The sequence below is a fragment of the Empidonax traillii genome, unplaced genomic scaffold, assembly GCF_003031625.1.
Source record: "Empidonax traillii isolate 1590-97213 ecotype Southwest subspecies unplaced genomic scaffold, ASM303162v1 scaffold99:size1466351, whole genome shotgun sequence".
Lineage (NCBI taxonomy): Eukaryota > Metazoa > Chordata > Aves > Passeriformes > Tyrannidae > Empidonax > Empidonax traillii.
The window spans coordinates 563,663-585,201 of NW_020955292.1; the positions used below are offsets into that span (position 1 = coordinate 563,663).

Consider the following 21,539-nt stretch of genomic DNA (forward strand, 5'->3'; position numbering starts at 1 on the left):
GTTCCATCCCACCCCCCTAAAAAAGTCCCAAGTGCTCCCCACTCTCCCTTAGGGCCAGTGGGCCTCTGCCTGTCAGGTATGAGGCATCAGAGCTGATGGGTATTAACCCATTGCCACCCACAGCAGCCCCTGCATGACTGGGACATGTTGAGAAGAAACAGCCCACATTCTTGCTTTGTTTTATTTTACAACAGGAGTGAGGTCAAAGGACACGCCGGGCATTTCCCACTTGTCCTACAGAAAGGAAAGGAAATAAATCTGCAGCAAAGAATTCTCACTTTCTCATTTGGAAAATGAAGGCTCATATTTCTAAAATGTCTCAATTGTGAAAGTAGTGCAGAGCTTAGCTTAAGCTGCCACTGCTGCCCTTTGTCTCACAGAATCCTCTCAGAATAGGTTTAATGCTACAGCCATGAGGTTTTTCCCGTCAGTAATGTGTCCCGAGCCTGATGCTTATAAAAGAGTCATTCCAGTGCCTTTTCTCCATTGGTCAGGCTCCTGACTTTAGCAGTCCTTTAGATCTTTGATTTCCTTTTTTTCTTGACAAATCCATTTTGTGCAAAAATAATGCTCTTTTGTTTCCACTTTTGTGCCCCTGCCCTGTTGTCATATAGGACCCCCCAACCAATCTAGCTCGCCTGTGCCAGGTTGTTTCCCACTGAAGGGAAGGCTCATCAGCCTGCGTGGCTGTAACAAAGGAGGTCAGGCACTGTGTCACAGAATCAAATCCTTCTGTCTGAGCAGATAGGGATTTATGGGATACTCTGAATTAAAGGAGAGAAGGAATAACCAGGAGGAGACCTGCACACATGTAAAGAAATGTGTAGGTAGCCGAGTGTGAAGGGGTGTGGTACCAATGCACCAAATACCAGATACAAAGTAATTTGCCTGAATTGCACTGAAAAAGGTGCAGAGGGAGGGAGACCGACTGGATCCTGCATGTCCCTACTGAGGCTGCCTCACATACCTTACCTAAATGAAGCAGCAGTCAGGGGGCAAAGCGAAAAGAGCACAAAGGGTGGGCTGATAGGTGCTATGGCAGGTTGCAGAGGTGGTTCCTGAGCAGAAAAAAGAGACCTGTGTTAGGAAGTAAATCTCACCTGCAAAACCCAAGCAGATATAGCCACTCTGGCTACTGCTATTTAGTCCATCTGCCTGTCTCCTTATAGCTACCAGATATACAGGTATGCACTGGATAGCACTTGTACAGTCTTAGAAATCCATTTTTTTTTTTCCTAAAAATATCCCGTGGGATCAGTATTAATCTTCTCTCTTGAATATTTACAACCAAAATATCTTGTAAGTGTTGCGGGTTCCTTGACTTCCCATTTTTCCACACGCCTTCTCCCGGCAGTGGCAGCTCTCGCACGGGACCAAGTGGCTACATACTCTGTGTAGTTCAATCCCCCACACCTGGGCAGTAGCAGAGGGAAGGATGAGACAAGGAGAGGATGATTTGTCCCCACCAGATGGTTTGGCTGGGATGGGCCCAGCTCCAATGTCTTGTGCTGCACTGGGGGGAAGTGGGAAGAGGGTCTCTGCAAAACCCTTATCCAGGGCCACCCCCCCTTCCTCCCTTCAACCATGGTGCTCATGGGGCTGTTTCTCACACTTTTTACCTCAGTTGTCACTGTCAGACAGTGTTTTGTCCTTTCCTAAGTGCGTTTTTCCAGAGGCAGTGGGATGACAACCTCAGCCGTGCCCTGAGTGGGGCTGTGGTGGAACCGGCTGTGTCCATCTTGGGGCCGCCCCGGCCTCGCCTCAGAGGGTCCCTCAGCCCCACTGACAGTGCCTGGGCGCCTGGACCCAATAAATTCCCCCCCCCCTTTGCCTCAGCAAAATGAGTATTTAATAATTGCCATTAAAATACTCACTTGCCACACACCCTTCACGGCTTTACTGACGACATCAGCCACAAAAAAAAAAGCCTCCTCACACCAGAATGGAAGCGGCACCACCACAACCCTGCCGGTACAGCTCCACCCTTATCCCTCACACTTTTAAACCACAAAAAAAAAAAAACCCCACTAGTAATCCAGCCCCTGGCAATAGCCAATCTGAGCTTTACCTTTTACTCTTCCAGTCACTGTTTTAACTTCACATTCCTCTAATGGTAAGTGATTTCCTTCTCTTTAACTCAGCCCACAAGCTTTTTAACCTTATTTTCTGCTCCATTTTGTTGAGGAGGGGGAGTGAGAGCAGCAGGGGGGCTTCTGGCCAGCCCACCGCATTTGCCATTGCTCTTCTCCATACCTGATGGAGGAATCCCTCTGGGCACATAATTCAGCAAATACGTAAGAACTTTCCTGGATAGATTAATGCTTTGAATAGTAATTTAAAGTTGACCTGCATTTAAAAACTTTGGTAAAAATCTCTCAAAGATTCCCAAACTGAGCAACCCCCCAAGTGTGCAAAATACTGGTGGGGGCTTATGGTGCCAGCCTAACAAAATTTTTTTGAAATTATTATTCTGAAGTGAGATTTTTGTTGTTTCCTCCTTTCCTTGGGTTTCAGTAGCCAAATATATTTTCTTTCCAGAGAAGAGCTGGGAATCCAGGAACCTGCAGCCAGGGGAGGCAGCAATTAGTGGTTTGAAGTGTTAATAGGACCACAGTGGGAATGGGGAGTCCCTTGAACTCAGCTATTAGCAAATTAATAAAAGGAGTAACACGATCTCCTGAGTGTTATAAATTTAGCACTAATTAGGACTTTTCTTTCTTAGTTATTTTAGGCAAGAAAATCTTCAATATCCTTTGTTAAATCTGAATCATCTTGTTTGTAGAAGTAAATCATATGGAAACATTGGTTTCTTTACCCATCTACAGTCTATTAAACCCTTGCCATTCTCTCTTTCTTTCTGACATGACTTGTAGCTGGATATTTTGTATACAGTTAGTTTAATTTATCAAATTTTCTCCCAAAATAGGGTTTCCTTTGAATGAGAGGAATCTACAGGCCAGTAATTTCTCACAGTCCCTCCCAAATGTTTCAAAGATCTCCCACTTCACAGGAGTGTAATTGCTCCAATTTATTTATATTTATTTTATTTATTTATTTATATTCCAGATGTTAAACCTCAAGGAGTTATTGTAACTGGCAAGCCATCTTTCTCTGCCAAAGATTTACACAGTTTTGTGTATTTTGGCACTTGGGATTTAATCACGAGAGAAACTTAATCAGGTTTGCAGTGATAAAAAGCCCTTAATTAGAGCAGAAGCCAAAACGTCCTCCTGCTCTTCCTTTCTTCTTGCACTGCCCAAATCTCATTGAAACTTTGCCTGAAGTCCAGAAAACAAATCTCACAGTTGATTGAATATATCTAATTGTGAATTGATGTCTATGCTTTTGCAGATATGTTTCAAACCCTGCCTGGTGGCTGTGTTGGCTAATTTGCCCATATCCAGGAAATTAATTCTTTTTTAACTACAGAGCAAAGCTGTGATGTTGGGCAATACACGTCTGCCTTTCTGCAAAGAATATGACTTGTCTCTAGCAAAATCAATGCATCGCTAAATGATTGGCATAACCACAAAAGATTTAGCTTTTAATGTTTAGGAAGCAGTGATTGGGGAAGAGAAAGCCCAGCAGACTGGCTGAGGCAGAAGAAACTCATTTCCATTCAACAAAACCCAGAGATTATTTGAGCAATAAAGTGTAGATGGAAGGTTACATCTTAATTGTTGTCACTAAGTAAAAGAGCATGTTAGAAGTAATCAGCAGTGAGCTCATGGTTTAAAACACATGTACAGCACTGTAGAGAACTGAAGGAGAAGCCATATGAAAATACACCATAAAGCCTGAAAAACACTGGACACTGTCAAGGTGGCTTTCCATAAAACAGTGCAAATTGATGTTAAAATCTCTGGTTTGTGATCAGTTAGAAAGGGTAGTTTGGCAGCAGTGTTAATAACCTCTGGAACAAATGGAGCATGAAAAGGGGGTTTTCATGACCACAGCTCAGCTCAGAAGGCTTCGTCTCATGTCTATGAAAAATCAAATCTTTGCAAAGGTGAGCAAGGCATCAGCCATTTCCCTGTTTAGGAGAACTGGATGAAGACCTTTCCTCATTCTCTATGGAGGGAAACACATTTCTATTTATTTCTGTTAAACACTTGGTCAGAGAGTGTTGTCTGCACTGACTAGGAGGCTAAAGAAAGTGTTCATTTTCCTATTCTATAGTGCATGAGGTAGGATGTGAATGGTGCGTACTGAGGTGATACTGGAACATTCCATCTGCCATAGGGACCTAAGTACTAACGATAACTGAGTCCTTTCTTCCCTCCATGTGGGTTAGAACTGTGGGAATAAGATGTGTGAGCGTGTAAGCTGAGCTGGATGTAGATAAATTTCAGATGATGATTTAGTGCTGGTGAATACAAATCTTATAGTCCTGCATGCAGTCTGGTACTGGAGAGGACCTCTGAGGTCAATTCATTTCCCTTCTGTCATAGACAGCCCTCTGAAAGAAACTACATGATAAAGTGATCCAGCCCCATCACAAAATTAATTTTTTGCCACCGTTTCTACTCCTGTAACAGTGCAGGAGGAAGAATCCTCCTGCAGCTCCTTGGAAATGTAGAAATCTTCCTATTCCCAGCCTTAATATACTCTTATTGAGTTTATTCACATAATTCTTTCCTGCCAAAATTGTGCTTCTGCCTAAATAGCGCTTCTCCCTTCTGTGTGCTCATCCGTGATGTATTTATAGGGAGTCCTCTCTCAGCATTCACTGCAGGAGATAAAACAAGCCATCCTTTTTTTAGTCTCCTTTCGTATAACAGACTTTCCACAATCTGAATCATCCTTGCAGCTCATCCCTTCACCTGCTGCAGTCTGAGCATGGGGAGCAGAAGGAGCAGGAGCAGCTATCTGTTGTCTTACCAGGGATTTTTACAGTGCCGTTAATAGTCCCTTGTTTCTCGCTGCTGTTATTGTGCACTTACACTCTCTGTACGTAGAATTGTTCAAGCATATCAATTATGCTATACAGCAGACCAGCGAATTCTGGTGTGTCATCTCCTCTGGTGCCACTTCTGCTCCTTGGGAGTGTGGTCAGCATCTTGCAGGCAAAATCCTTCAGTGCTTTTCATCTGGTGCTTTTTCATCCTTGATAGCTCCTGCGGAGTGTTTCAGCATGAAGATGTTTCAGCAGTCATTACAAAAGCAAGTGAATCATTCAAGAAAAGCACAATCCATCCATCTTCTTTAGTGTCACCAATTAATAGCTGCTCAGGATGCTTTGAAACCTATAGCTGCCTAAGGGAAGAAAAATAACCAAGCCCTTCCCATAGTGCTGTGCTGTCATTATATTTTGAGTACCCTGCCCGTGCAAAGAAGCTCCATTCAATAAGTGAGGTGAGGGCAATATGCAAAGGGCTCTGATGTGAGGCTTTAAAGAAGGGTAAAAGACTATTTATGGCAACCCAGGATAAGAAGGGAACTAAAAAAACAATTGGTAGACAAGAATATTTCTTATTATTGGAAACCATTTCTCATTCCAGAGCTGGTGGTCAGAGCCTGCCTGATTTTGGTGGCCACACTTCTGTCTGCTGCTGCCCATCCAAGCAAGCAGTGTTGGGGCAACCACACTTTCCTCCACTTGATGGAGCTGGAACAGCCTTTTACTTCATGCTTCTGATTTGGAATAGTTTGCTGCAGACTGTGCAAAATAAGGGACCATTTTTAAAGGGGGGCAGTGTTGCTTTCGTGGGCAGCTCGGGCTGGGTCTGTGTGCTCATTCCTCAAGTCACAAGGTGCTAGAGCAAAGCTATTGCCACCCTTTGGTGGGGCTGCTCCTCGGGCACTCTGTTGAGGAGTCAAATCCTGACCCACATTTGGCAAACTTGCCCACAGCTGCTCATCCCCCTCCCTCCCATCTCACCTCCCTATCTGAGACATTGTGGCTGCTGATGGCGTTTGCCACTGGACACGCTGTCTGTACCGGATGGCACCTGTACGGGATGTCTGAGCAGGATGGCAATGCCACCTCTTGAGGGGGAATCAATTCACTTCCAGCTAATGAGCCAGAGGTGGAGGTCTGTGCCTAAGTGTAATGGAGCCTGATGGAGGCTAATTAAATAGAAAACCATCCATTTGTGCTGTCTCATTAGGGATTTGTCATAAAAACCTTATGTTCTCTTACAAGCCTAAACAAGTGTGTTCCCCATGTAAAAATCAGCCATAAAGCTGTCTGGAGGGCAGTTAACATGTCTAGGCTGTCATTTATAAGGGCTGTCTGCAGCCTGGATCCTGCAGGTGGGAATGGCCTTTCCAGTGTCCTCAAACCACCCTGCATAAGTGGGGCATCCCTCCTTCCAAATGGGAAAGAGGGACAAGCCCAGTGATCCTGCACTGACAGTCGTGTGGAGCGGATGTTCCTCCATCTGGCCCTGACGGGAGCTGGGAATCAGAGGCAAAGAGCACTTGTTATTCTAGAGCTGTGCCAAAGATGTTCAGAGGTCAAGAAAGTATAAATCTAATAGCAGTGTTTCCTGGGGGCTGTGGAGACTGGCTTCCCTCACTCACCTTTGTAAGTGGCCTGGTCTCCTCCTCAACCCCAACTAGGCTACTATTTTTGAAGAGAACTGATTATCCTATAGGACATGGGAATCATGATGTTATTTTTAAAGTGGAAGGAAGTTCAGGGCTGTGTCCCCTTGGCTGCCCCGAGGGAAAAATCAGCTCGGTGTAAATGGCAGCTCTCCTCAACGTGTGTCCAGGATGAGCTTTTCACTCACCCAAACTGTGTAGGATTCAGAGTTTCTGCCGAAACTGGGGCTTCTGCAGCAGTCACATGAGGGCAGGGCTCCTGTGCAGGAGGAGATAACTGCTTTGGGTCTGTGGGACGACCCTTGGGGTAACGCCAGCCGGTGTCTCCTTGCAGGCGTCGGAGGTGGAGCGGCAGCTCTCCCTGCAGGTCCACACCCTCCGGGAGGACTTTCGGGAGAAGAACTCCTCCAGCAGCCAACACATCGTGCGGCTGGAGAGCCTCCAGGCCGAGGTGAGTCACCTGCGCTCCCCCCATCCTCCAAAAGGCAGCCGGGGCTGTTTTAACTTGCATAATGACCCTCCCTGAACTGAGTAAACAGAACCTGCTGTTGGAGCAAACAGAGGGATGGCAGCAGTGGGGCAGAGGACTCCCCCAGAGGGAATTTTTGCTGGAGCCCAGGGCTCGCTGGGCTGGCTCAGGCCAGTTTCCAGTGCTGCCTTGGCCACAGCATGCCTGGAAAATGAATGGATGAGAAGATCTTCTGGGAGCTAAACCACGGCTGTGCTGCCCAGTTCGCATTAAACTCTGGGGCACGGTGGGAAGGACTGCAAGGGGTTTTTTTTTATCCTGTTCCTCATGCTTGCAAAGAAAGCAGCAACCCTCTCCTGCCTCTCAGCCGTGCACTTGGGAAAGCAAGGAGCCCCTGCCTGTTTTAACTTTGGTACTTTGGCAGGAATGATCCAACCTCCCTTCCTCTTCCCTTCCCTGATGAGGTGTCACTGGGAATCATGTAGGCAGGAACTACACAGGTAGATGTCCAACTCTACTGCCCAACTGGTTCTTTTATTTAAAAGCCATCTGGAAAAGCTTTCCCTAAAATCTCTCAATTTCTTCTTTTCTCCCACTCCCACCTGCCCCTTGCTGGTCCCTCGCCTTTTCTTCCCCTCCCCTTGGTGTGGAGCAGCAGGTCCTTGAAGTAAGTATGGAGGCTTGGAAGGGTTTGCCTGCGTGTCCATCGCTGTTACCATGCATGCCTGTCACTGTGCATGCCCACGTTGCCTCCTCACCTCCTTCCTGTTTTGCTTTCCAAATCCCTTTCTCCCTGTGTCCTTCCCATGGCCCAGGGCTCATGGCAGAGTGGTTCCTTTTCCTGTTATACAGTTATTCACACTGTGTTCTTTACTGCTTTGGCTGCCAAATACAAACTCTTGCTACAGTCTCTGTATTAAACCTCTTATTTTTCTCTCTCCAACCCCCTCAAATCATGATAGTGGTGGGCAGAGACATCTCAGAAGCCATTAGTCACCTGAGAGTAGTTTCCAATACCTCCAGCAGCCTTTACCCTACAGAAATACCAAGTCCACACACTTGGCCAATATTCCTTTGTGCAGCCAAATCTTTCCAACAACCTGGAAAGCAGCAAAGAGACAAGGTCCTAAAAAGGCCAAGAAAACAATGGGAAGTTGCTGAATTTGTCTACGGTCCATGGATTGAAAGGAGTCCATAGGGAATATTTAGACTAGTAGATGGCTGGCATACCAGTCCCCAGAGATCCTATGTGCACTAATCTGGGAAAAGGCTCCTTCTTCTTGGTTAAACAAGAAGTGACCTTGGCTAGTGCTGATTCATCCTGTGCACTGTTCCCAGCTAACTGAGTCACGGAGGGTTTGTTTGGCACACTGTCCCTCCGTCTGAAATCACTGCCCTTGACAATTAAAAGAAATGAACCAATTTTAAAGGCAACTGATCACTGGGAGGCTAAAAATAAGTGTGGCACAGAAAGGAGTTTTCACAAGGAAAAAGACAGAAAAATCCCTGATGAGGACCTGATGAACATGCAGCAATTAAGAACAGCCATGAGCAGTGCTGTGGCACAGCCCTGTGGGGAGCAGGATCCCACAGGCTCACCCTGGATCCTGCTGGCTCACCCTGTGGTCTCCAGCACTCATACAGGAGAAAATCCCACCATGCTCAGTCAGGGACAAGCCAGGAAAAGTAACTAGACTGGCCCAGTCTAGCAAATATTAAGGTAAAAGGGGTGGGCAGGGATGGTCTCTGCTTAATCCGCTTGGACATTTCTGCCTGCTCCCTGACATGCCAATGCCCACTCAGCCCCTTGGGAGCTGCCTTTGCAGCCTGAAGAAGGAGGAGTTTCCTTCCAGAGCCTTCCTAAGCTTTAAACCACACACACAGTTTCTCTCATACAGGTACAGGATATTTAAATACATACTTCTGCTTTTTTCTTTTTTTTTTTTTTTTTGCTGTTCCATTTCTCTCTCCGGAATGTGATTTTCCCTCCTCTCTGCTCCCTGCAAGGCGTGGGGTTCTGACACTGCCTCTCTTTCCTCTGCAGATCAAAATGCTGACGGACAGGAAGCGGGAGCTGGAGCATCGCCTCAGTGCCATGATGGAGGAGAACGACCTGCTCCAGGGAACCGTGGAGGAGCTGCAGGACCGAGTGCTCATCCTGGAGAGACAAAGCCATGACAAAGACCTGCAGGTGAGGAGGCAGCAGTGAGGCAGGGAAGGGGTGGGGAAATGCAGTATAAGGTGTGTTTGGGGGTAAAATTGGCCAGGAAGATAAGCGAGAACCAGGAGTCAAAACAACTCCTGAATCCATAGAATAAAATGGCTCATGGCAGCAAGTAAGGTCCCAGGTGTTCCCCCATAGGAACAGGAGCCCCAGTGAGAGCAAAGAGCAGCTTAGGAAGGAGATCTGAGCGAGGGAGCAGGACAGGGTGCTGGGGAAATGAGGTAAATGTCAAAAGAAGCAGAGCATTTTGGTTGCAGTCCAGTTTAGTTAATTTTTTAATAGCAGAATTGGCTTCAGAAAGGGCGTCTTTGGACCCTGCTGTCCCAGAGGGCAGTCACTGGCCTCGGGGCTCTCATTGCTCAGACGGTTTCCCGTGGTGTTCATAGCCATTGTGTCACCAAACATCACCCCCCAGAGAACCACCTGGCACCTCTGGGGCTTACAGCATCTTGGGAGAGAGTAAGATTTTTCCATTTTGCTTCCATGGGGTTGACAACCCCTGGATCCCCAGGTCTGCAAATCAGCACCGAATAACTTTTCCTTTTTTTTAACAGGTATTTGTATTTGTGCATATATTTTTTAAAAACCTGTCTATATCACTTTCTTTTTGGATTCACTTCCTGCTGTGTTGTTTTCAGCAAATTGTTTTACCTGAGTCCTAACTTCTTCACAATGTTTCTCATTTTAGTGCTGATTAACCTGCTATTTTTATCTTTCAGGATATTCTGGAGTCTAAACAATGTCTAATGACATTTGGAGATTATTAAGCTCCAATAAATAGCAATACCAGCCAAGAGTACTTTTCTCCTGGCTGGAAACACTGCTTTGTGTCACTCATTTCTCCCTCTCAGCTCCTTCAGAAACCAAGAGATTCATCCAGTCCATATCACCTCCACTAATACTTTTTTTCCAATACCTTGATTTTCTTCACAAGCTGCACCAAAGCCAGATGGAGCTCCAGGAGGTGCGTCTGTCCTACCGGCAGCTGCAGGGGAAGGTAGAGGAGCTCAGTGAGGAGAGAAGCCTCCAAAACCTCAACACAACCAGCACGTCCCTCCTATCTGAGATAGAGCAGAGCATGGAGGCAGAGGAGCTGGAACAAGAACGAGAACAGGTATTTGCCCTCCGGCCCCTGGGAAAGCCCACAGGCCTCTGGGACCAGCCCCTGAGGGAAAGGGAGTTTAATGCATTTGATCTGGGTTTGGAGCTGAACCAAGGGCCAGAAAATTGGGAATGACACCCTTTTGACCACATGAAGCCAAACCTCTGCATCCATTTCAAAACCAACAGAGCGAGCTTGACAGATATTTGTGAGGGTCAGCAACCATGTGCTTCACTTCCCACGGAAGGAGGATTTCCATGGCCTCGATGTCCCAGGCTCTTGTCTCTTGTTTCAGCTGAGGCTGCAGCTCTGGGAGGCCTATTGCCAAGTGCGGTACCTCTGCTCCCACCTCCGAGGAAACGACAGCGCCGACTCCGCCGTCTCCACAGACTCCTCCATGGACGAGTCTTCAGAAACCTCATCAGCCAAAGACGTCCCAGCCGGGAGCCTTCGGGCAGCTCTCAGTGAGCTCAAAAGACTGATACAAAATGTGCTGGACGGGGCAGACTCCACGGTAAGTCGGTGGCACGGAGACACCTTGGCTTGTGCATGTTCTGGGCCCAGGTGACAGAGCTTGCTGCGGGTTCTGCTGGATCTTGAAGTCCCCAGTCTCCAAGAAAACCTCTGTGGCCCACGGGGATGGGCTGTCACAGTGCACAGCCTGCTCCATGTGTCTCAAATGGTCAGACAAGAACCAAGCACATGGGCTTTCGGCCTTGCAGTGGTCAGACCACCTAAAGTTTCAAGCTCATGCAATAAGTTTCAAGCTTCACGCAATCGTCGTTGGCCTGGGAGTCGTTCTGGAAAATTAATAAACATAGGCTTACTTTGAGATTTTCAGTAAGTTAGAGTTTCAGCATGGAAGTACTGCAGATTGCCTTATACATCAAAGTTCAGTTATTTCCCTTAGGGTTTTCCTAACCCTACTTTATTAGCAGTAGCATCACAAAAGCATCATAACCCCTACGTGGGTAGGTTCTGTCCCTGAGAATTGTCACTGGGTACAAATGTCTCGGCAAGAGCTGCCAGACAGGTGAATGGTTTTGCTGGCACAAGATGATGTCTGTGGGATATTGTCCCCAGACTGCTGAGCAGGGGGGAAGGACCACTCAGCATCCACAGGAGTGCAGAATTACAAAGAAACACCTCCCTTTTGACAATGGCTCAAATCAGGCCTGTTCCCATCCCCCCCCACAAGCTGGTTGCATTGCCAGGATTACATTTAAGATGTTAACATTTGAGATGCCATGGCGATGAACACAGTGCAGACCCTGCATCTACAGCCCTGCATGGCAGTACTCACCCTGCTTGTGTAAGGACCCATAACAGCTGCAAAAAGGCTGAGTATAGAGATGAAGTTGTATTTGTTAAATAAAATGTGGACAGTCCTGCAAAAGGTCCACAAACACAGAGACTGTAGCCATACGTTGCCAAACAGCTCTCTGTACACTTGGTTTGTGTTAAGCTCTGCATGCTCTTTGCATCATGTGTAGAAGCACTGCCACTGGCTGAGCATGTTTCCACTGTGGAGGTGTATGGGAAAAAACCTGAAACTCTACCGAGGTCACATTCACATTTTCTTCTTCCTTGTTTAGTACCTCCATCCCAAACCGGTATCACATTAATGCAATTGCCTTTTCTAAAGTGAAATCTGAGCAAGAGATTTCTCTCCCGCTCTCAGAGCTCTCGGCGGAGCGACGACGACACGTTAGAGGAACAGATCAGGAGAACAAGCGAGGATTCACGAGCCCTGAGGGAATTAATGGAGGGAGAACGGGGGAAACTGAGGCAGAGTTTGGAGGAGCTGCAGCGACTGCACAGCCAGGTTAGCAATTCCCACGCTTTAAATGTGGTCTTGTAACACCAGTGTTCATCCTCCAAGACATGCCTGCCATCGAAGAGATCAACATGATAAATGACCCAGGAGGATTTAGGCCAAAATCACTTATGGCTGGATGAGGGAGACACTGTTAAACCCAGTGCAGAGGATTTATGCATTTAGAATGAGAGCTTTTGACAGGTTGTCTGGGGTCCATCCCAGGCATTGTCTCAAACAGCCAAACTTCCTTTAGACCTTTCTCCTAATCTGCTTTTCAGCCAATCTGTGTTGCTTAAGTTCATCTCAGCAGAAGACCCCAAAGCACAAGTCTGCTTGAAATGGGGTACTGGAAACCCAAAGGTTTCCAGTCTGACCCAATTTGCTTGCCCTAAGCCCTTGTGAAAGGCATCTACACCCACTGGATGGATATGACAGTGCTGTTCTGCTGTGCACAGAGCAGGGTTTGACCCCTTCCACAGCAGCATCACAAAACCCTCAGAAGTGCACACTCAGAGAATCCTTATCATGGCCAGCCTGGCACCCCAGGGCCAACAGGGCAAAGGCAATCTCAACAGCAACAAATGATCCAGCCCTGAAACCAACTGCACACCAAGGCACAGAATCCCACTGCATCTGCACTGAACGTAGCACTGCCCACGTCTGAGGTCCTGTGCCAAGAGCAGCAAAAGGAGAGAGACACCCAAGGAGATGCTCTGCAATCCCTGTCTCTGTGGGACAAGACTCCAAATGCTGGGGGGATCCAGAGGCTGCAGCAGAAGCATCCTCTGGTGAAGGTGCTTGTGCAGCCCCAACTGCACTGGAGCAGGGAATGGGATTAGCGCTGGTCTTGGCAGTGGTGCTGGATTGCCCTTTTGATGTACCCCTTTGGAGAATAAATAGGAAAACATCCCTGTTCAGAAAGTCAGCGCGGCCTGGGGTCTGACAGCTTTGTGCAGGGCTGTGGGGGCTCCTACCATGGGACCAAAGAGAAAAGAGTGAGAGCATCATTAAATACCCCAGCAGTGACAGCTGCACGTGTGTGGGGGTGGGAAATGGTCCTGCTGACAGAGCAGCTGGTCAGAGGCAGAGTGGAGAAGGGGAGCAGCCCTGGAGCCCATCCTTCTCTGAGGACTGCTCCTCTCAGCCATGTGGCCACCACAAGAGACCATGCTGGGGGTCCAAACTTCTGCCCCACTGAGACTCGAGCCCAAACACTTCTCTGGCTGTGCTGCCATGGTCCTGTGCATCACCCCCAGGTCCCCCTTGCCCTTAGACACACCTGAGATGGAGGAGACACGGGCTTGATCACTGCAACCTGGCTGTGCTGACCCAGACCTTTGGAGGCTCTTTCACACCTTTTGAGCAACCACCTTCACACCACCCTGCGTGTCTGGATGCAGCAGCTCACACATGAGGCCTTGACAGGACACCAGGAGGAAGCAGCACTTGCTTGTTCTCTCCTGTGACTGATCTTCCCAAACTCCCCAGCCAAGAAGGACCAGAAGACCTGGCCTGGATCGGAAGTCTGGAACCCTGTCACTGCTTTTAGGTGTCCCTGACTACCAAAGCTCTGAAGATTTAGTGAACAAAGGGAAAACTGCAGTTCTGTTTTTTTCCCACGCCTCTATGTGCTATGAAGAAAGATGGGGCACAGCTACAAATGCAGCAGACATTGCTCTTGGAGGAGCCCTTCAGCCTCGCACAGCAAGTACACATCTCCCACAGCTTTTGCCTGTAACCCATCCTTGCACTTGCTCCAGCTTAATAATTATTCTCACCTCCCACTGAAGAGGCAACATCATCTTCTGTTCAGGTGCTAAAGAAAATCGATGCACATGGAAAGCTGGTCCAACCCGGGGGAGCAGTGCTCTGCTGCCTCCTCATCCCTCTGTGCTGTCACTGCTATTGATACAATCAAAGGGAAACTCCTTCTAAATGGCTTCTGGGACCTCATAGCACCACACACACATTCACTACTCCTGCCTGAGAGCAAGGTGAGCTGGTGGAGATGGGAGTCACCCCTGCCTCTCTCTACACTGCAGAGTGGTTTCACATCTTCTCCCTGTCCGTCCTCTCCCTCAGTGCATCCCATTCTTACCTGAAGCACAGATAAAACTAGTTAAAATCCCAAACCGTTCCCCAAACACTGTGATTTGGGCCTCTTGATCCTCTGTCCCTTGGGATTTCTGCAGAAGTGCTCAGCACCTTTCACCACTGCTCTCTGTCCCATCACAACCCTGAGTGCACCCCACAGGAGGGCTCTGGGAGGGCACGGCTCAGGAACAGCTCCCCAGTTCCCTGGCAGCCCTGGGACACAAAGGGGAGTCTCTGCACACAGACAGGGTGTGTTCACACCCTCCTCCCCCCGGCCCAGCCACGCCACGCTAACGGCAGATCCTCCCACGCCCTGGATGTGAGGAGCCCTTTTTGATTGTCTGCCCTCTATTTAAAGATTTCTTTGAAGATTCAAGCACTACTGAGCTGCATTTAGAGACGGGAGGTGGGTCAAACGCTGGAAGGGTTTTCAGGTGGTGGAGTAGCGTAACAGAGCATGTGTGTGCCCTAGACAAAGAAATTAAACGTGTATGAAATATTGCAAAGCTCTGCTAATGCGATCCTTGCATGATTTCACACCCTATTAACTCACTCTGCACAGGACCAAAACGATAGATCATTTCTCAGACTATTTAAGACTCCACACATATTTTAAAGTCTAATTAAAATTGTAAGATGTGCCAGTAACACCTTCCATGGCGTGAAAGGGAATTTTCACATCCTTTGTCTACAGCTTCATTCTACAGGAGATGTAATGGCCCCTTCAAAAAATCTTATTTGCTGCTAAATTATGTTAGCAATAATTTAACCCTGGAATTACAACAGGCAGGCTCAGAGGATGCATTCACAAGACAAACTGCTTGGAGAGGGGCAATATTTTAGTGCCGATGCCACAATGACAGCAAAGCCACAGATGGGTCCTGCTCTGCTTTCGGTGCTGTTACTGCCTGTTTTCTGCCTGTTACTGAGGCTGTCCTAGTGACCATCTTGCTCAGATCAGCACTGCCAGCATCCCAGGGAAAGCCAGCACACTCATGGGGTGTTGCACCAACACTAACAGCCCCCTCCCAGCAGACACAGCTTCTCCTACAAGCAGGGGAGCTCAGCCTCCAGCTTGGCCCTTGTGGGGTTTTTTCCACACACACACAACACTCGTGGTGAATTTGCCTGAGCAGCCCTGGGTTTCACACCCTCCCTCTGCCCGCAGGTCACGCTGCTGAGCGTGGAGATGACGACGCTGAAGGAGGAACGGGACCGGCTGCGAGGAGCTGCCGAAGACAAGGAGACGAGTGAGCGGCTCCTGCAGGCCATCAGGGACCGGGACGAGGCCATTGCCAAGTAAGTGGCACGAACAGCCAAGGCCAGGCTGGGTCAGCAGTTATGGAGGGCCTTGGCAGGAGGTGCCTCTGGGGTGGATTTCTCCTACCCTCTGCTAATCTGAGTAGCTGTTACAGTGTGATGGAGCGAGGCTCAGCTTCACTGGAGTTGGGAAATGCTGCCAGGAGCTTGGGAATGGGGCTGGAGATGAGAATTTCCAGAGCTGCCCCATGGCAGGATTGGGGGCATTAAGGAGGATGAACCATGTTTTTGCCATCCCCAGTGCTGGGATGAGTCACTGCGAGGAGGGAACCAAATGGTCTGCCCTATTTGTCATATTTGAATTCTTTTGCTCTTCCAGACACACCCTGCTTTCCTGCCCATCCCCATTACAGCCCTTCTTGGGCTTCTTCCCTCAACCATTTCATTTCTCTGGTTGCTCACTCTCCTTTCCTATTCTAGGGTCTTTTTTTTTGTCTCCAGTCCTGTAATTCTCTGTTTCTCCTTTAGGGATTCTCCCACTGGTTTGGCTCTTTATTTTCCTCATCCTCCTTGCAGACCTGTGCAGTTCTGCTCCCCTGTACCCTATGCCCCCCTTCCCCAGCTCTGTCCTTGGGGCTGCCAAAATACCCTGAGTGCTCTTTGCCCCGAGGAGAGGGGCAGAAACATTCCCACCCCTGTGCTCCAGCTAGAAAGGATATATATGTGGTAATCTCCTTAATAAGCAGATGGACCAGGACACCACGAGTCCATCTTCTTAGGCAAACATCTAATACTCAAGCCCTGAGCAAGAGGAGAAGCACAGGAGCATTGCAGCTCCGAAGGTGCAGGAGCTGAATCAGCCTGCACCACCCCTTCACCTTTTCTGAAGCGACCTGCCCATCCGTGCTGCTCTGGCCCAGGTAGCTGGCTACCCGATTCCCATCGCCGTCTTCTGTAACACCTCCATCTGTTGGCAAGGCTCAGGAGCATCCCAGCTGTCTGCCAGGCGCAGGGAGAGGTGGTTCTGACATTTCCAGTGCGTGTGGGTTGCTGGTTGTGCCGTGGCTATGGCAACACGCTGCCATCGATCCCCTGGTGAGATCCAGCCAGCAAGGGGAGCTCCGCAGCAAAAGGCTGGCTGAGGTGCCCAAATCACAGCCGGGAGGGGAAGGGCACAGTTTCTCCAGTCCGCTAATGACCCTGCTGGGACAAAGCACCGATAATTACGGCTGACTCTCCTGCAGCACATAACCCCGGGAACGGGACGAGAGGAGTGAGCCGGGAGGGGGGGAGTGGCGGGTGATTAATGAGCAGAAAGTGGCAGCAAGTGAAAGCAGACAAGAGCAACTTGTTGCTGGATATGAAAACATCCCTCCCAGACCGAGTGGGCCGTTCCCAGGCACTGAACCTCCTGGGAGGCTCGTGATATGCTTCCCACCTCACACCTCAAGGGTTAAGTCGCTTTTGTTGAACCCATCCCCCGAAAAATCCCTGACTCTGAACAGAAATAAAATCACTGCCCGAGGCAGACATCTGGTGTGGAAAATTTCTGCTTGAAGCTGAAGTTTGGCAACATGGGAAGCAATAGGAAAACAGGATCTTATAATAGGAAGTGTTAAGCAACCAGTACCTGGAATATAAACACAAATTCTCAAATTGCTCTTCTGCAGGGGAGCACAAGGGAGCTATTAGGAGGGGAGGAATTAGCTACAGTTAATAAGAGGCAATTATTTCTCTCAAAAATGTTTGCAAGGAAAGATGGTTCCCAGCAAGTCATGTTACAGCTTCCCATCACACAGCAGTTAATTGAAAACTGAAGCTTTGTGCTCACCTGTTGTGCTCCCAGCATGGTGAGCAGCATTTCCCAGCTTGGGCAGCTTATTCCATCCTGAAGGATAATTCCTTTCCGCTAGTCAGTAGCAGCTGGAACATCTCAGCCACTCAGGGCCCTTTGGGCAACCTTGTCCGTGGTGTCACAGGCCCAGTGGCCATCAAATGCCTGGAAAGAAATGCAGCAGTGGTGTTCCCAAGGGCTGGCACAAACCCACTGAAAGTGGGATCTCTCCATAAAGCATGACATTTAATTCAAATAATTTAACAGTTTGTCATTCTTTAAAAGCATATGCTGTGATAAGCTCTCTTCTTTCATTTCTTCCTTCCTCCAGTCCAAGTCCCAAGTAAAAGCGGAGTTGTGCTCTTTAAAGATTTTGTCTGTTTGTTTGATATTGCAATTTACTGATCAAGTGACCAGACACAGATCATTTGATTTTTAGCACATACTATTTTTTCTATGCATTAGTAAACAGAAAAAAAGGAAAAAATATTTATATAAAGATTCTACCTTGTTTCAGATCTCTACCTTTAATGGCAGATCATTCACATTATCCAGCACAGTATTATCTTACACAGCAGTGCATCTGATTTTCTTTTTGTATTCTTCATAGTGTGCTTACCAGAAATCTGCTGGTTTCATAGTAATGATGTCACCACTCTTCAAATTGATTGTCCAGAATCAAATGGAGGTGAACAGTTTAGGATGTGAGGACTTACCAGTGAAAGAAACTCTCCTCGAGGATATGTTTAACTCTTGCTTTGAAAAAAAGAAAAAAGAGAAGTCACATGCCCCAATTTCTGTCCTCCCCACAGGAAGAATGCAGTGGAGGTGGAGCTGAGCAAGTGCAAGATCGACATGATGTCCCTCAACAGCCAGTTACTGGATGCCATCCAGCAGAAGGTGAACCTCTCGCAGCAGCTGGAGGCCTGGCAGGTGAGCAGCCCTGGCCCCACGGGGGAGGGTCTGGGTGGCACATGGTCCCAGAGGCACCTTTGGGTGACTGTCCCCTCTCCCTGTGGGTTTGCTGCGTTCTCAGCCCGTAGATTGGGGGGTTTGGTTTGGGCTCTGCGGGAGCCGGTGGTGCAGTGGGACTCGGGGGGGGTGAGCTGCCTGCCCTGCTCCAAGGGCAGCTGAGAGCAGTTCATGGCACAGGAACACCCATTTCACCTGGAGAAACACACTGTGTCTCATGGCTGCGAGCAGAATGGGTAAGGTGCACGTTGCAGAGTAACCTGCTATTCCCCTGGAGGGGAGGGCTCCGTGCAGGAGGTGTCCCCAGGCAGGTACAGCCTTGGGGACGTGTGGGCACAGCATGTCCCTGCATTGCCTTAAAGGGCCAGAAAGGTGGGAGAGTGAGAGACAGAGGGGTTGTGATGGTTGTTGCTGCACTGTTTTCATCAACTCAGAAGATCCACCAAGAAGGAGAAGCTAAAATCCCAGCTCTCCACCAAGGTAAAAAAAACAAACCCATGGCAGTCCCACAGCTGCCCTGGAGATGCTCTGCTTGGGGTCAGTGGGGAAAACCCTCATCAAGCCCTTGAGAGCAGGCAAAAGCTGTCTCCTCCCAGAACCAGCACCGAGGGAGGGATACTTTAACACCAAATAAAACAGAATCAAGAGGTCTGTGCCATTCAGAGTGATTTGTTGCAGACCACGCAAGGCCCCAACTCTACTAAAAACCAGCCTGACCAGTAGAAACCTTTCCCGTACAACCTCACTCCTGTCTCAACTCCACTGTGTTTTCGTTTCTCTCTCTCTTTTTTTTTTTTTTTTCTTCTTTTCTTTTCTTTCTCCTGCTTACAGTTTGCTTCCTCAGGGCTTTTTACTATCTGGCTCCTTTGGTTTCTGATCTAGTGGCCTTTCTCAGTTCCTGTACCAACAGCTTTAGTCGTACACCCCTCCTGCCTTTGAGGTGAGCTCCCCACACCCTCGCCAACACCCGCCATCCCCGTGCCTGCTCCATCTGCTGCCACCATCACCCACATCCTTCTCTGCCCTCACCATCATCTGGCAAGAGGGGCCAGTGGGGGGGTTGCATTACCCACAATATTCTGCACACACACCCCCCACCCCAGCACCAGGACAGGGCACGAGGGGTAGAGTCCCCTTATCCCCATGGTGAGGCTTTACCAGGTCACCATGGGGGAAGCCAGGCTGAGGTGCACATATTATTAACCTTCTGTATCCACATATCTAGGATCTGGAAAACTTCCTGAAATAGGGACTGGCATAGGAGCTGTCTGGATCCAAGTTCTGCTTCAGTTTGGATGGGTGGTATCTGAGACCTATTTAGTACACTCGGTATTTAGTGCCAGAGTAAACCCAGCTTAGGGTTTAACAACAGCAGCAATACAACAACCCCAGAGCTGCTCCCACCAGCTCTGAGATGAGGCTCAGGCCCACTAGCACAGCAGTGAGTTGTCTCCAACTTACTGACCTAAAGCATTATTACACAGCAGTAATATAGTTTCCAACCACCTTATGTCCCCAGAACAGGAGCTCAGCCACAGAGGCACAAAACAAGTCAGGTGATTTATGTATTTTGGGGACTGTTTTGCAAAGGTGAATGTTCCTGATAAAACAGAATAAGAGTCTCTGCTTTAGCTGGACATAAGTAAAAGCTTTAATCTGATAGCGTTTTGTTCTTGCACCCTTCTAGTCTGCATTTTACCAAGGACTCTCAACAAGATTACTGTGTTCTGTAAGCACATAATCATACAGGCTATAAAAAAGGGCACAAGCAAAAAACCTCCACAGCCAAGTGCTGTTCTCTCTGATTCACACATCTGACAGACAGGGGCCCAAATGCAGTGCACTCTCAGTAGTGCATACTGTATTTATATATATATATATATATATATATAATATTTTTGTGTATATATATATCAAAAATATATAAATCATACTCACCCCTTGTTGTGTGGTCGATCAAGGACACAGATCTGCCATGCAGGAGCCTGGGTACCTACTTCATTTACTGGAAGAGGTGCCTTCAAAATCCCAGTGCCATACATTTTCTCGTGGCAGCTTCAGCTCTGGAAACCTGTTCCATCTTAATACTGATGTTTACCTTAACCTCTTCAACTCTCCCTCTGCCTTTCCTCTCTCCAGCCCTGCTCTTAAAAGACCCAAAGCTTCCCCGGTCTGTGTAGCTCTGTACCCTCCTGCTCTCCCAGGGAAAGTCCCCGTAATAAATTCAGGTCCAGGTCATGGCTATTGATCCTTTTCCCTGCAGAAAATGCTGCAACAAGAGATTAAACATCGCTCAAGTTTCCACTCCCACTTGGCTGATTTGATTCCACATACAGAGCACCTGGGTCACCTGCTGGGCAATGGCAGCACTTCCCTTCTGTCCTGGTGCTTCCCTGACAGGCTGCCCTGCATGAGGTGCCAAATGAACAGCAATTCCACCACTACAGCCCATCCAGAGAATCCTTGTTCTCACCAGATAGTGCCCTCAGTCCTAATCAGGGACCAAGCTGCTGGAGAACATTTGATTCCTCCTGCAGAGCTCATTTGTGGACACACATTTTCACTAAGCTGCAGTTTGAACATGCAGAAGTAATGGATTTGAAGGTTTGGAGTCTTTAGAATTGGTAGCCAGGTTTTCAAGGAGCACAGTAGCACACCATTACTGGCAACAGAACTGGCTGATTATTTTGTGTAGAGCAATTCCACAGTGCTGCAAACATGGACAAAACCAGAGAATTTCTGGTGCATCTCCAAAGCCCCAGTTCATGCCCAGCTGTCAGTCAGATTGCTTCTACTGCTCTGCTCTGGGGGAAGGAGCAGGTTTAAGGGATGAGCTCAGTTCTCTTTGATAAGTCTGGTGCAAAGCTCACATGGGGTCTGGTGGGCCCACACCTTCCCCAGCCCCTCAGCACCTTCCCCGAAGAAGCCCCACTAACGTGGCAGTGCCCATGGTGCACACACAGGTCTGCTCAGCACAGACGTCCTTCCTTCTTCTGGCATCTGCTTTCAGCTGCATTTGTTCTTTTTATTTATATCTTCCCCCCCAAGGGGACATCTACGAGCTGCAGACAGCGGAGGAACATAGTTCAGGGGTGTCACAGAGTCCCAAGCAGGCGCAGTGCTCCTGGGCGGGAGCACCTGAGCAATTCATCCCTCAGAACTGTGGGATTTGTCTTCCTCACTCACTGAAAAGCCTCAGGGCAGCAAGCACAGCTG

At 48.4% G+C, this 21,539-nt stretch overlaps 1 protein-coding gene and 1 long non-coding RNA gene across 5 annotated transcripts in view; one reads left to right on the forward strand and one right to left on the reverse strand.

Moving 5' to 3' along the window:
- The window catches only part of BICDL1 (BICD family like cargo adaptor 1), a 49,289-nt gene that overhangs the window by 23,379 nt on the left and 4,371 nt on the right, over positions 1 to 21,539 (forward strand). For all 4 annotated transcript variants that reach the window (XR_003571046.1, XR_003571047.1, XM_027881927.1 and 1 more), the window contains exons 3-10: positions 6,884 to 7,000; positions 7,674 to 7,685; positions 9,063 to 9,209; positions 10,177 to 10,356; positions 10,640 to 10,858; positions 12,026 to 12,169; positions 15,426 to 15,556; positions 18,164 to 18,284. Coding sequence is in view for 2 of the 4 variants with exons in the window: in XM_027881927.1 (XP_027737728.1) it covers positions 6,884 to 7,000; positions 7,674 to 7,685; positions 9,063 to 9,209; positions 10,177 to 10,356; positions 10,640 to 10,858; positions 12,026 to 12,169; positions 15,426 to 15,556; positions 18,164 to 18,284 (1,071 nt within the window). In the remaining 2 variants the exon portion in view is untranslated. The remainder of the gene's footprint in view (positions 1 to 6,883; positions 7,001 to 7,673; positions 7,686 to 9,062; positions 9,210 to 10,176; positions 10,357 to 10,639; positions 10,859 to 12,025; positions 12,170 to 15,425; positions 15,557 to 18,163; positions 18,285 to 21,539) is intronic.
- On the reverse strand, positions 10,908 to 18,054 carry LOC114056608. Its single transcript, XR_003571048.1, has 4 exons — positions 17,971 to 18,054; positions 17,349 to 17,516; positions 13,942 to 14,261; positions 10,908 to 11,144 (listed from the first exon to the last, which is right to left on the reverse strand). It is a non-coding gene; the product is annotated as an uncharacterized LOC114056608 (long non-coding RNA).